The sequence below is a fragment of the Schistocerca piceifrons genome, chromosome 1 (assembly GCF_021461385.2).
Source record: "Schistocerca piceifrons isolate TAMUIC-IGC-003096 chromosome 1, iqSchPice1.1, whole genome shotgun sequence".
NCBI classification, from domain to species: Eukaryota; Metazoa; Arthropoda; class Insecta; order Orthoptera; family Acrididae; genus Schistocerca; species Schistocerca piceifrons.
The window spans coordinates 131,902,316-131,915,238 of record NC_060138.1 but is presented as its reverse complement, the minus strand read 5'-3'; the positions used below and the strand labels follow the sequence as shown (position 1 = coordinate 131,915,238).

The 12,923-nt window shown below is 42.6% G+C and overlaps 1 protein-coding gene across 1 annotated transcript in view; it reads left to right on the top strand.

Moving 5' to 3' along the window:
* Positions 1 to 12,923, top strand: part of LOC124792281 (RUS family member 1) — a 138,278-nt gene that overhangs the window by 72,627 nt on the left and 52,728 nt on the right. Inside the window, exon 6 of the mRNA XM_047257927.1 lies at positions 7,474 to 7,673. Within this exon, the coding sequence (XP_047113883.1) occupies positions 7,474 to 7,673 (200 nt within the window). The remainder of the gene's footprint in view (positions 1 to 7,473; positions 7,674 to 12,923) is intronic.

The window sequence follows — 12,923 nt, the reverse complement described above, 5'->3', positions numbered from 1 at the left end:
TGGTTCAGGGATTCCAGACTGGAGCAGATTCGTTTGCCACGAAGACATATATATATGTATATATATACATATCAAACGAAAGCGCTGGCACCTCGATAGACACACAAACACACACAAACATACACACAAAATTCTAACTTTCGCAACCGTTGCGAAAGCTAGAATTTTGTGTGTATGATTGTGTTTGTTTATGTGTTTCCGCCGTCCACCTAACCTCCGTAACCTCTTAGTTCATCCCTATAAAATCCTCAAACCACCTTCCCTACCCTCTGGCTCCTACCCTTGTAACCGCCCCCGGTGTAAAACCTGTCCCATGCACCCTCTCACCACCACCTACTCCAGTCCTGTAACCCGTAAGGTGTACACGATCAAAGGCAGAGCCACGTGTGAAAGCACCCTCGTGATTTAGCAACTGACCTGCCTACACTGTGACGCATTCTATGTGGGAATGACCAGCAACAAACTGTCCATTCGCATGAATGGACACAGGCAGACAGTGTTTGTTGGTAATGAGGATCACCCTGTGGCTAAACATGCCTTGGTGCACGGCCAGCACATCTTGGCACAGTGTTACATCGTCCTGGTTATCTGGATACTTCCCACTAACACCAACCTATCCGAACTCCGGAGATGGGAACTTGCTCTTCAATATATCCTCTCTTCCCGTTATCCACCAGGCCTCAATCTCCGCTAATTTCAAGTTGCCGCCACTCATACCTCACCTGTCATTCAACAACATCTTTGCCTCTGCACTTCCGCCTCGACTGACATCTCTGCCCAAAGTCTTTGCCTCTGTATACGTCTGCTTGTGTCTGTATATGTGTGGATGGATATGTGTGTGTGCGAGTGTATACCTGTCCTTTTTTCCCCCTAAGGTAAGTCTTCCCGCTCCCAGGATTGGAATGACTCCTTACCCTCTCTCTTAAAACCCACATCCTTTCGTCTTTCCCTCTCCTTCTCTCTTTCCTGATGAAGCAACCGACGGTTGCGAAAGCTAGAATTTGGTGTGTATGTTTGTGTTTGTTTGTGTGTCTATCGACGTGCCAGCGCTTTCGTTTGGTAAGTCACATCATCTTTGTGTTTTAGATATATTTTTTCCCATGTCAAATGTTTCCTTCTATTATATTCAAATCATTCATTTGAACCCAACAATTACGTTTGTTATTGTCAATGTTGCATTTCGAAATCTTTTCTGTCGTCTTATTTTCTCTTTCTGTTTTTGCCAGTAGTTTCACTTTGTATTCACCTTCTCCTTTTTACCGTAATCTACTATACAATTTTATCCCGCCTATATATACTCAATAATACGTCACCCACTTCCAAACCATAACCAAAAAAATTTTTTTCCACTTTCAGCACTACCGCTGCTATAAAATCCACCGTTTCTAGTTCACAAACAGTTCATTTCACCTATTTAACAACCATTTCGGCTAGTTCTGATAACTTTCGCTTTATTTCCATTTCCATTTTTCCCACATCACTGATAATTTTTAGCCGCTTCCCACAGATTTTAACGTCATTATTTCTTCGCCAGACAATTGTTAACCTCATTTTCATAATCTGCCACCACAAAACTACTCCTTTTAATACATTTACACGCAGTTTTTTCTTCATCCTTCAACGTGTTTTGGCGGCAACACAACCACCTAACCTTTGTGCACATCGTTGTCTACCAACCCAAGTTCACCACAGGATCAACATAGCCCAGCTTTAACCAACACTTTTTCGCCTTTTTTCACAACAGATCTCCAGTTACTTTCTAGTTCACCTTTATCTCTCACCATATATTTTTATTTTCATTTTCATTTCAGCCTCAGGTTACATTTTCCACCTTCTAATACTATGTCACCCTCACAACACCCCCACAACGACCCCATTAAGTTTTATTTACATTCCCTCCGCAAACATGCATTCACCCTAGCCAGATTACGCTCGCATTTTTTTTTTCTCAGGCTTGTGTGACATTTGGCATTATTCCCAAAAGCCTCACACTTAAAGTTCCCATCTCTAGCTGCAACCCTTCTTTCCATCAGTCCCTATACCAGTTCCAAACTGAACAATCCATTGCCCTCACCCACCTAATCCTTCACCTACACATCAACTCAGCCAATGAACACACCCATCAACTCCTATCCTTAATAAAAGTCCTCAATCTTTCCTGTCCCACATCCACACCGGCTGTTCAGAGCATCCTCCTACAGGCCAACTGCAAATTAGAACAGCATGCCACCCTTCACCTCAAAAAACTATCCAATCTCCTGGTTTCCCACCTCCGGAAAGGCAACTCACTCACCCTTCTCAACCTTTCCAGCAAACCTCAACCTCCTCTCATTGCACACAAACCCAGTCTCTCCCATCTACTCAATCTCCCACTTCCAGCTCCACTCCCTCCAAAACCTCAAAATTCCAATCAACACAATCTGGAACCACAACACCCTAATTCAGTAATTAACCTTTCCTCCAAACCTCTCTCCCAATCCGAAACCTCTGTCCTATCCAAAGGCCTCACCTTCAGCTCCACTCCCAGATTCAACCAAACAGCCCTCGTCAAAGATTTACTGGCCTACACTCGTACTCTCTGCTGGAAATATCACTTTGCCACAAAGAAAAATGATCCTAATCCTACTTCTAATGATACAACTCCCCAAGACACTATCCAAATTGAACCCTGCCCGGAACAGTTCCGTCCTCCGTCACAATGGGACCCACCTCCTCTTCCTCAAAATCACCCTCTCCAAACCTTCCAGGAATTTCTGACTTCCAGCCTTGCCTCTCAATCCTTCTTAAAAAACCTTAATACTACTCCCAACATCACCACTGCTGAATCCCAGGCTATCCGTGATCTGAAGGCTGACCGATCCATCGTCATTCTTCCGGCGGACAAGGGTTCCACGACCGTGGTACTTGATCGTCGGGAGTATGTGGCTGAGGGACTGCGTCAGCTTTCAGACAACACCACATAGAAAGTTTGCCAAGGTAATCCCATTCCTGATGTCCAGGCGGAGCTTCAAGGAATCCTCAGAACCTTAGGCCCCCTACAAAATCTTTCGCCTGACTCCATCAACCTCCTGACCCCACCGACACCCCGCACCCCTATCTTCTACCTTCTTCCTAAAATTCACAAACCCAATCATCCCGGCCGCCCCATTGTAGCTGGTTACCAAGCCCCCACAGAACGTATCTCTGCCTACGTAGGTCAACACCTTCAACCCATTGCATGCAGTCTCCCATCCTTCATCAAAGACACCAACCACTTTCTCGAACGCCTGGAATCCTTACCCAATCTGTTACCCCCGGAAACCACCCTTGTAACCATTGATGCCACTTCCTTATACACAAATATCCCGCGCGTCCATGGCCTCGCTGCGATGGAGCACTTCCTTTCACGCCGATCACCTGCCACCTTACCTAAAACCTCTTTCCTCATTACCTTAGCCAGCTTCATCCTGACCCACAACTTCTTCACTTTTGAAGACCAGACATACCAACAATTAAAGGGAGCAGCCATGGGTTCCAGGATGGCCCCCTCGTACGCCAACCTATTCATGGGTTGCTTAGAGGAAGCCTTCTTGGTTACCCAGGTCTGCCAACCCAAAGTTTGGTACAGATTTATTGATGACATCTTCATGATCTGGACTCACAGTGAAGAAGAACTCCAGAATTTCCTCTCCAACCTCAACTCCTTTGGTTCCATCAGATTCACCTGGTCCTACTCCAGATCCCATGCCACTTTCCTTGACATTGACCTCCACCTGTCCAATGGTAAGCTTCACACATCCATCCACATCAACCCCACCAACAAGCAACAGTACCTCCATTATGACAGCTGCCACCCATTCCACATCAAATGGTCCCTTCCCTACAGCCTAGGTCTTCATGGCAAACGAATCTGCTCCAGTCCGGAATCCCTGAACCATTACACCAACAACCTGACAACAGCTTTGGCATCCCGCAACTACCCTCCCGACCTGGTACAGAAGCAAATAACCAGAGCCACTTCCTCATCCTCTCAAACCCAGAACCTCCCACAGAAGAACCACAAAAGTGCCCCACTTGTGACAGGATATTTCCGGGACTGGATTAGCCTCTGAATGTGGCTCTCCAGCAGGGATACGACTTCCTCAAATCCTGCCCTGAAATGAGATCCATCCTTCATGAAATCCTCCCCACTCCACCAAGAGTGTCCTTCCGCCGTCCACCTAACCTTCATAACCTGTTAGTTCATCCCTATGAAATCCCTAAACCACCTTCCCTACCCTCTGGCTCCTACCCTTGTAACCACCCCTGGTGTAAAACCTGTCCCATGCACCCTCCCACCACCACCTACTCCAGTCCTGTAACCCGGAAGGTGTACACGATCAAAGGCAGAGCCATGTGTGAAAGCACCCACGTGATTTACCAACTGACCTGCCTACACTGTGATGCAGTCTATGTGGGAATGACCAGCAACAAACTGTCCATTCGCATGAATGGACACAGGCAGACAGTGTTTGTTGGTAATGAGGATCACCCTGTGGCTAAACATGCCTTGGTGCACAGCCATCACATCTTGGCACGGTGTTACACCGTCCTGGTTATCCGGATACTTCCCACCAACACCAACCTATCCGAACTCCGGAGATGGGAACTTGCTCTTCAATATATCCTCTCTTCCCATTATCCACCAGGCCTCAATCTCCGCTAATTTCAAGTTGCCACCACTCATACCTCACCTGTCATTCAACAGCATCTTTGCCTCTGCACTTCCACCTCGACTGATATCTCTGCCCAAACTCTTTGCCTTTAATATGTCTGCTTGTGTGTGGATGGATATGTGTGTGTGTGTGTGCGAGTGTATACTCGTCCTTTTTTCCCCCTAAGGTAAGTCTTTCCGCTCCTGGGAATAGAATGACTCCTTACCCTCTCCCTTGAAACCCACATACTTTCGTCTTTCCCTCTCCTTCCCTCTTTCCTGACGAAGCAACCGTTGGTTGCGAAAGCTAGAATTTTGTGTGTATGTTTGTGTTTGTTTGTGTGTCTATCGACGTGACAGCACTTTCGTTTGGTAAGTCACATCATCTTTGTTTTTAGATATATTTTTCCCACGTGGAATGTTTCCCTCTATTATATATATATAAATACAAAATAGAAAGAAACATTCCACATGGGAAAAATATATTAAAAAACAAAGATTCCATGACTTATCAAACGGGAAAGTGCTGGTAGATAGGCACAATAACACACACACACACACACACACACACACACACACACACACACACACTCACAAAATTTCAATCTTTCGCAACCACGGTTGCTTCGTCAGGAAAGAGGGAAGGAGAGGGGAAGATGAAAGGATGTGGGTTTTAAGGGAGAGGGTAAGGAGCCATTCCAATCCCGGGAGTGGAAAGACTTACCTTAGGGGGTAAAAAAAGGACAGGTATACACTCGCGCGCGCGCGCGCCCACACACACACACACACACACACACACACACACACACACACACACATATATCCATCCACACATATAGAGACAGAAGCAGACATATGACACAAGCAGACACATTTAAAGGCCTTTAAATATGTCTGCTTGTGTCTGTATATGTGTGGATGGAGATGTGTGTGTGTGTGTGTGTGTGTGTGTGTGTGCGCGCGTGTATAATTGTCTTTTTTTCCCCCTAAGGTAAGTCTCTCCTTACCTCTTTCCTGACGAGGCAACTGTTGGTTGCGAAAGCTAGAATTTTGTGTGTCTATCGACGTGCCTGCGCTTTCGTTTGGTAAGTCACATCATCTTTGTTTTTAGGTATATTTTTTCCCACGTAGAATGTCTCTCTCTCTCTCTCTCTCTCTCTCTCTCTCTCTCTCTCTATATATATATATATATATATATATATATATATATATATATATTAGGCACCTGACAGAAGTGTAACTTAAAGATGTGTTCAAAATGTAACAGAAATAACACAATGTTTCATAGTTTTTAGTGACTGATTGAAGGTTTCCTTAATATGTGAACATAGTCTTTAACAGAATATAACACAAGCTTTGAATGTAATTTTAATAACCTAAAACATAATGTTAAGTGTTGTAGTCATTGTCTTCTGGGTTTCAGTGAAATGAACAAGTCACCGGTACTACTATTTTTCCTGCAGTCAAAAGCTGCATATTAGATACATTTAAACAGTGGAGACTCTGTGATGATGGAATAAGAACGATATGAAAGAAATTATATTACTATTCACCAGACAGAGAAGGTGTTTAGTGGAAGACAGACACATTGAAAGGAGACTGTTAGATACTACCACCTATCAGACAGAGTCCTTGTCTTCTCCAGGTGCTAAGGTGATGACATTAGGTGTGTGTGTGTGTGTGTGTGTGTGTGTTTTTAGCTTATAATATCTAACAGTATTCTTTCAATGTTCCTCTCTATCGCTCAGCACCAATATGTGATGAGTAGCAACCTAATCCTGTTTCATACTGTTTTTATAGGTTTGACGTTCTTAAAATGCTTAAGGTGCCAGTGTTACAAAATTGTATGTAAAAATTTAATCATTCAAAGTGAAATAAAGATTTCCTAGCATACAGTGAAATCATTTGAACCCCAAAATCAGGCGAAGTAAATGTACAGGTTAGGGAGGAACCATGTGTTGTTATTCATAAGACCTGAAATGGCATGTTGAACAGACATTGTTGTAGGAGGCACTCTAATGTAGGAAAATAAATAATACAAGGGACCTTCAAAAAGTAATTACTCAATATTATGGCATGCCAAGTAACTTTTACTGAATGCTGCACTACATATCTACGTGACACAGTTACATGACATACTTGACACTATTTTTCAATGAAGTCACAGTTGGGAAACACTACCACTGATTCAGTTACTCAGTTTCCTCGATGATAGGAAACTGTTTCTTGGTCAGGGAGCCATTCGAGAACTGTTGTGTGAACATCCTCATTGTTGCAAAATCTCTTTCCTCCCAGATGTTCTTTCAGCTGAATGAAAAGACTTACTCCACATTGTTGGCTGTGGTCAGTGTCAATGTCCTTTTGTCCAGGTAAGCCTCACCCATGTCTGTGCAGCCGTTGTCACTATGGCCTTTCATTGTTTCACTATCACATTTTCACAGTGAATCCGCGTGTAATTAATAAGTTTTGCCTACAAGAATGTTACTGTCTAGCGTAGTTCAACTTTAGAGTATGTTTCCAGTTGCAGCGTCCTTTTCCTCACTCCTTGTGATGCACACTGTCATTCACACTGCAGCAGAACAGTCTCTGCAGGAAACTCTGAACTTTTGCTCTCTTCTGACTATGTGCCACAGTTGTTGTACAATGGTCGTAGCTTGGGATGATGTGTAACTTACTTTACTTTTTTGGGGTGGGAATTATGTATCTACTTTCGTCATTGGCTATAACATTGAATTTAATTAGTGCTTTATCTTAATATAGGGAGAGAGTTGAATAAACTGTTGTGTAACATATTATTACAGGTTTGTGTGGGTGATATTTGCTCTCTTAACCATCATCCACATTTATGCTAACTTCAAAGCTGTACAGTCCCTGACACTGACAACACTGAACCATACCAGATATTGCATCATTCTTGATACGTTGAAAGAAGAGGGTAATAAATTTATTATTGAGTCGCCAAAAAATGTCAACAGATGGGAACTTAGCTTTTCTATTAATGGTGAGTAAAGAGTTATTTTGTGCATACTTTAATCATGGGCAATGTGCAAAGCGGTGGCATTAGGGGCCATCCCATGTGTCACAAGTTGTCACGATCAAGATCTCATATATGAAAACATGTATACAGAACTTAATTATTGTCGATAGTAAAAGAAACTTAGCAGCAGACGCTTCACAGTAAACTGTTAACCTACCTGCTGAACTGCTAATTGGTGTTAACTGACGTTGATCTTGGGATAATGTCAGACATAAGGCATGGTTCACACTGAGATGACACAATATGCGACATGACTTGTGATGAGACGCAGAAGCAGCCTGCATCGATGGAACGTGTAGAAACATAATAGTGCCAACATAACTAGTTCACAGTGGGCCGACAATCTTGCGACACAGACACACCTCTGTTGCATTGCCTGGCACAACACTTGAGTGCTTGTTGCTGCAAGAACTTTTCTTAATACAAAGGGAGGGAAATTTCAAGTCATCAGATGTGTCTCAAAACAGTTGTTTCACATCCATCTTTATTGTTAGTATTTCAGTAAAACTTTTACTTTTCAAGTAAATAATTAAAAACCTCTGTTTTGTGATGCAAGTGTGTTTTCTGATATGCAGGCTTCCTTGTTTGACTTTGAGGAAACTCTCCAGTAAACAAAAAAGTTGATTTTTATGCCTCTGACAATGTGGTATTACAGCTTGATAATGAACTGGTTTTTGTTTCATTATTGCCCATAGTTATTGTGATATGTCACAAATAAGTAAATCACCAGGCATATTTTGAAAAATTTGCAGTGAAGAATATAATTGCTGGCCAGTATGCATTGGTGGGTTTTAGGTCATAGATTGCTGTGTAAATTATTGAAATTGTTTTAGTGGTGGGAGGAGAGCAGTACATCTTTCCATTCTTGAGAAAGAAACACGAGATATGTTGACGATTGTCCTTGGTGAGGTTGTCAAATGTGTGACACTACTGCTACCTGCTGTAGCATGCTTGCTATGCAGAGTCCGTAGCTTTTCCGAGTGCTGCCGATACAAGCCTAAGCTGGAAATCGTAGACACAGGGAGGCATCAGCTAATGTGCTGACTTAATGTTTTTTCAGTCTATGCTCTCTGATTTCAGGGAATTTTGTGACAGGTGTAAAACAGATCTGAAAGCTGTATTCATGTTACTGAATTTGCAGCTGGATGAAGCCGAGGAGGACACATTGGAATTTTTCTTATCATCGTGGGCATCTTCCATTTCTTCAAACACATTGTCTATGACTACACTGAGTTCACCACTCACTGCTACACCATCATTAGTGACTGATCTCACTTAAGATCCAGTAACACTTCTTCTGAATTCTCCCCAAGATAATCATATATTACTTTGCAAAATTGAACAGTTGTGGAAATACTATCCCACCTTTATTAATTTGCAATCATAATTTATAAATGTACCACATGGAATAAAGCACCATTCTAGGTGGTAATACAAAGAATAAACTTTTCATAATGGTACTTTTAATGAAATTCACACGCGCAACTTATCGTCTTGTAATGAGTAACTTCCCAACAGGAGAAAGAGTAAAGCAAAAAGTTGTATCTTATTTTGTCAGAGTAGCTGAAACTATATAGGGAGGTTGCTTCAAAAAGTGGAAATGGTCTGGACTCATTATGAAGAATTCGCATAATTTTTCGTGTTGACAGACCTCACGAGAAACCATAGCCGAATTAAGTTTCATATTTATTGCATTGTATGGGCGCATTCTACTAGTTCCATCACTTTCTTAAGTTTTCTAAGCTTTAAATGATGATATCCCACAATAACATCATTTTAGGAAGAACTCATGATTGCAAATTAACCAGAAGCAGAAACATGGTTCTTGCTGTCTTATTTCCTGTTCTTCGGCAAGTCGCATCGCATTTGGTATCACCTCATTGTGAGCCATGCATAAACATAAGACAGAAAGATAATGATATGAAAGAAGCTAAATGAAATATGTTGGAGCACTACTTACGGCAGTAAATGATGATGTACATGGACAGAAGAGAGAGTTTATGATAAAAGTGACTGGTACGACAACACAACTTCCCCCTCCCCCCTCCCCTCCCCCCCCCCCCTCTCTCTCTCTCTCTCTCTCTCTCTCTCTCTCTCTCTCTCTCTCTCTCTCTGTCCCCCCCCCTCTCTCCCCTCGCCACCCCTCTCCTCTCCCTCTCTCTCCCCTCTCCCTCCTCTCCTCTCCTACTCCCCCTACCACTCCCCCTGCCCTCCTTCCCTCCCTCCTAATGGAAATACTGAATAAACTTCAGTGAAACTTCCTTACAGATTTGAACAGGAGATGTTTACGGGATAAATTATGCTGAATTTTTTTTTCTTGGCACTTATCCATCACAGTGTGCATACTGGACTAGCACTGGGCAGTGATTTTAAAAATCCTTGCCCATCCACTCACATTAAGGTTTTCCATTGTTTCTCAAAATTGCTTAAATCAAACGTCATGGTGTTTTATTAATGTACACAGCCATTTTACTTCACCATCCTCCCCTGATTAGAGCTTGTGTTCTGTCCCTGATGATCTGATCAGCAACAGGATGTTAAAACACTTAATCATCCCTCCCTTTGTTTTTCCAGTACAATATTGTGGATCATCATTTCTTCAGTTGTGGTTTTTGCCAAGCACGCTTGTACTTCAGGGGTAGTAGTGCCGTGGAAGATGCTGGTGCAATATTTTAACGTGTGTGCCACCATCCCTCAACATCAGGAAGGGATGACACATCGGGAAGGGATGACTGCTATGATAACAAGCACTTCAAAGTTGCTTCTGTCAGTCACCATTACTGTATAGCCACTACAACAGTGACGGGTGCTAGCTATATAAAAATTAAGATGATAGCTGTGAAATTTGCGCTGGCAGAGTCCCAGATACTCACACTTATATCCAGAGAAATAAATTTAGTAAACCACTTTTGAACCATACCATGAGATGAAGTAACTTTCCATTCTACTTCACTTTTCCTTCCACTTCCCTATCATTCTCCACCCATGGAGCAGAGCTTTTATTAACATTCATTGTTAAATGGTTTTCCATGTGTGTGTGATTTAAACCATTCTTAATGAAGTGGTAACACAGAGAACAAACCATATTTCTTTGAGTATAAACTAAAGAGATGTCCAAAATCAGATATAGAAGATTGGCAGTTCATGTTGTGCTGTTGGTCTTGACAGATGTCTTGTCCAGTTGCTATGCAGTCTGAATGCGAGGCTGACCTCCTCTGGTTGGAAAAGTTGCTTGTGTGTAGAAGTTTGGATGTATTTGTTGGAGACATATCCTTGTTGTCATTTGCTGTTTTCTGTATTTTTAATTTACTATGTTTGATTCTCTTCTTTTTTGTGCTGATGTGGTCAGATGCCATCATAACAAATGGTCCAGTATTCCTCTCTTCCTCTTGCCTCCAATTCCCAGCTGGTAAAGCTTGGACAGTCCTGCCATTGGGAACATTTTGGCAAATGATGGAGTTATTGGTTGTGGTGTTGTGTGACATGTTGCGATCATATTCTGTTCACTTAAAAAAGCAACCTTTTTCTACACTATTTGAGATGAAAACAGATCATTTTATTTTTTCTGGTTTTAAGTCTATTGCATCTTTAGATAGTGGAGCATATTCTTGTTGAAGTGTGGAATGAATTTGTGTATATTCATTCTTACCTTTATTTTGATGTAGTCTGTTGCCTGCTCTGTAGGACCGAGCGAGGTGGCGCTGTGGTTAGACACTGGACTCGCATTCGGTAGGACGACGGTTCAATCCCGCGTCCGGCCATCCTGATTTAGGTTTTCCGTGATTTCCCTAAATCGCTCCAGGCAAATGCCGGGATGGTTCCTTTCAAAGGGCACGGCCGACTTCATTCCCCGTCCTTCCCTAATCCGATGAGACTGATGACCTCGCTGTCTGGTCTCCTTCCCCAAACCAACCAACCAACCAACCTGCTCTGTACTGTTAGCTTTTTCAATTTTTTTCCTTTTTTTTTTTTGTTTTGACTTGTACAAACAATATTGATTGCTTAGGCTAATGATTAGTTCAGTTGTACACCTAATCTGAATAATTTCTCCATAAAATTCTCAGTTTGAAAACACCACATTGTAGTCTTAACTCTGAGCAGACGCTCCTACATATAAAGTGCGCCAACCAGAAATAACACTGTCTTGTACCATTCCATTGTTGTTTTACAATTGTGAGTCCATACTTATTCCTTCATTATTGCTTCAGCAAGTGCATTGATAAGTTTATGTTGTCATGCATTAAAGCTAGCAGCTGTAATAAAATACAAACAGCGAGCCAGGTGAGAAAAAATTTAAGATCCTTATAAGAAAATGCTGCAGATTCTGAGCTAGCAGCACTACACCAAAGTGAATTAGTTGTCTATGAGATAATTAATAATCGAATAAGCAGTTGGCGGGGATCTGATGCAGCTGCACTGCGCTTGTTGATGCTCCATGTAGGTCACTAGTGTGGGGTAACACTTGGACATGCCAACAAAGTTATACAATGAAAATTTATTTTATTATTGTTTAATTAAACAGTGATTTAGCTCATATAATATACATTTATTTAATCTTTGTTTAATTAAACTACGATTAAACTGTGGTTTATGTTATAACTTCAAGTTGAACAAATATATTTCAAGGAAGACGCAATACATGAAAGTTACAGATCAAGTAAACAGAGTAAGACGTGTGTACACTTTAACAGTCAAATCATAACTGAGTCCGAGTCTAGCGGCCGCTGGCTGGCTGGCCGCTTAGGTGGCGCTGCTGCTGCATGGCTGGCAGGCAGCGCCGCATGTAGAAGATGCAGGTCCCGCGAAGTCAGCATGAATACGCTCCCAGGGCTTCTCAGGCGAAGGCCACGGTGACAAAGACGACTTCGGGGTGGCGGCCTGTGACGCACAAGGGCCACAGGCAGCGACCATGTGTGCGATTTCAGAGTTGATACCAGGCCAGTACACATGACGGCGCGCCAGAGATTTTGTGCGAGAGACACCCCAGTGCCCTTGGTGAAGGAGGCGCAAGACCAAAGCACGCAAAGACACAGGTACCACAACACGCGGCGAAGCATTTTCGGTGGAAAGGAGGATAACACCATCCCTAGCCGTGAGGCAGTAACGCAGAGCGTAGTAGTTCCGCAACAGATCAGAAGTCTTAGTGGACGGATTATCTGGCCGACCCTTCTGAATACAGCATAAAACCCGCGAGAGGGTAGGGTTAGAACCCGT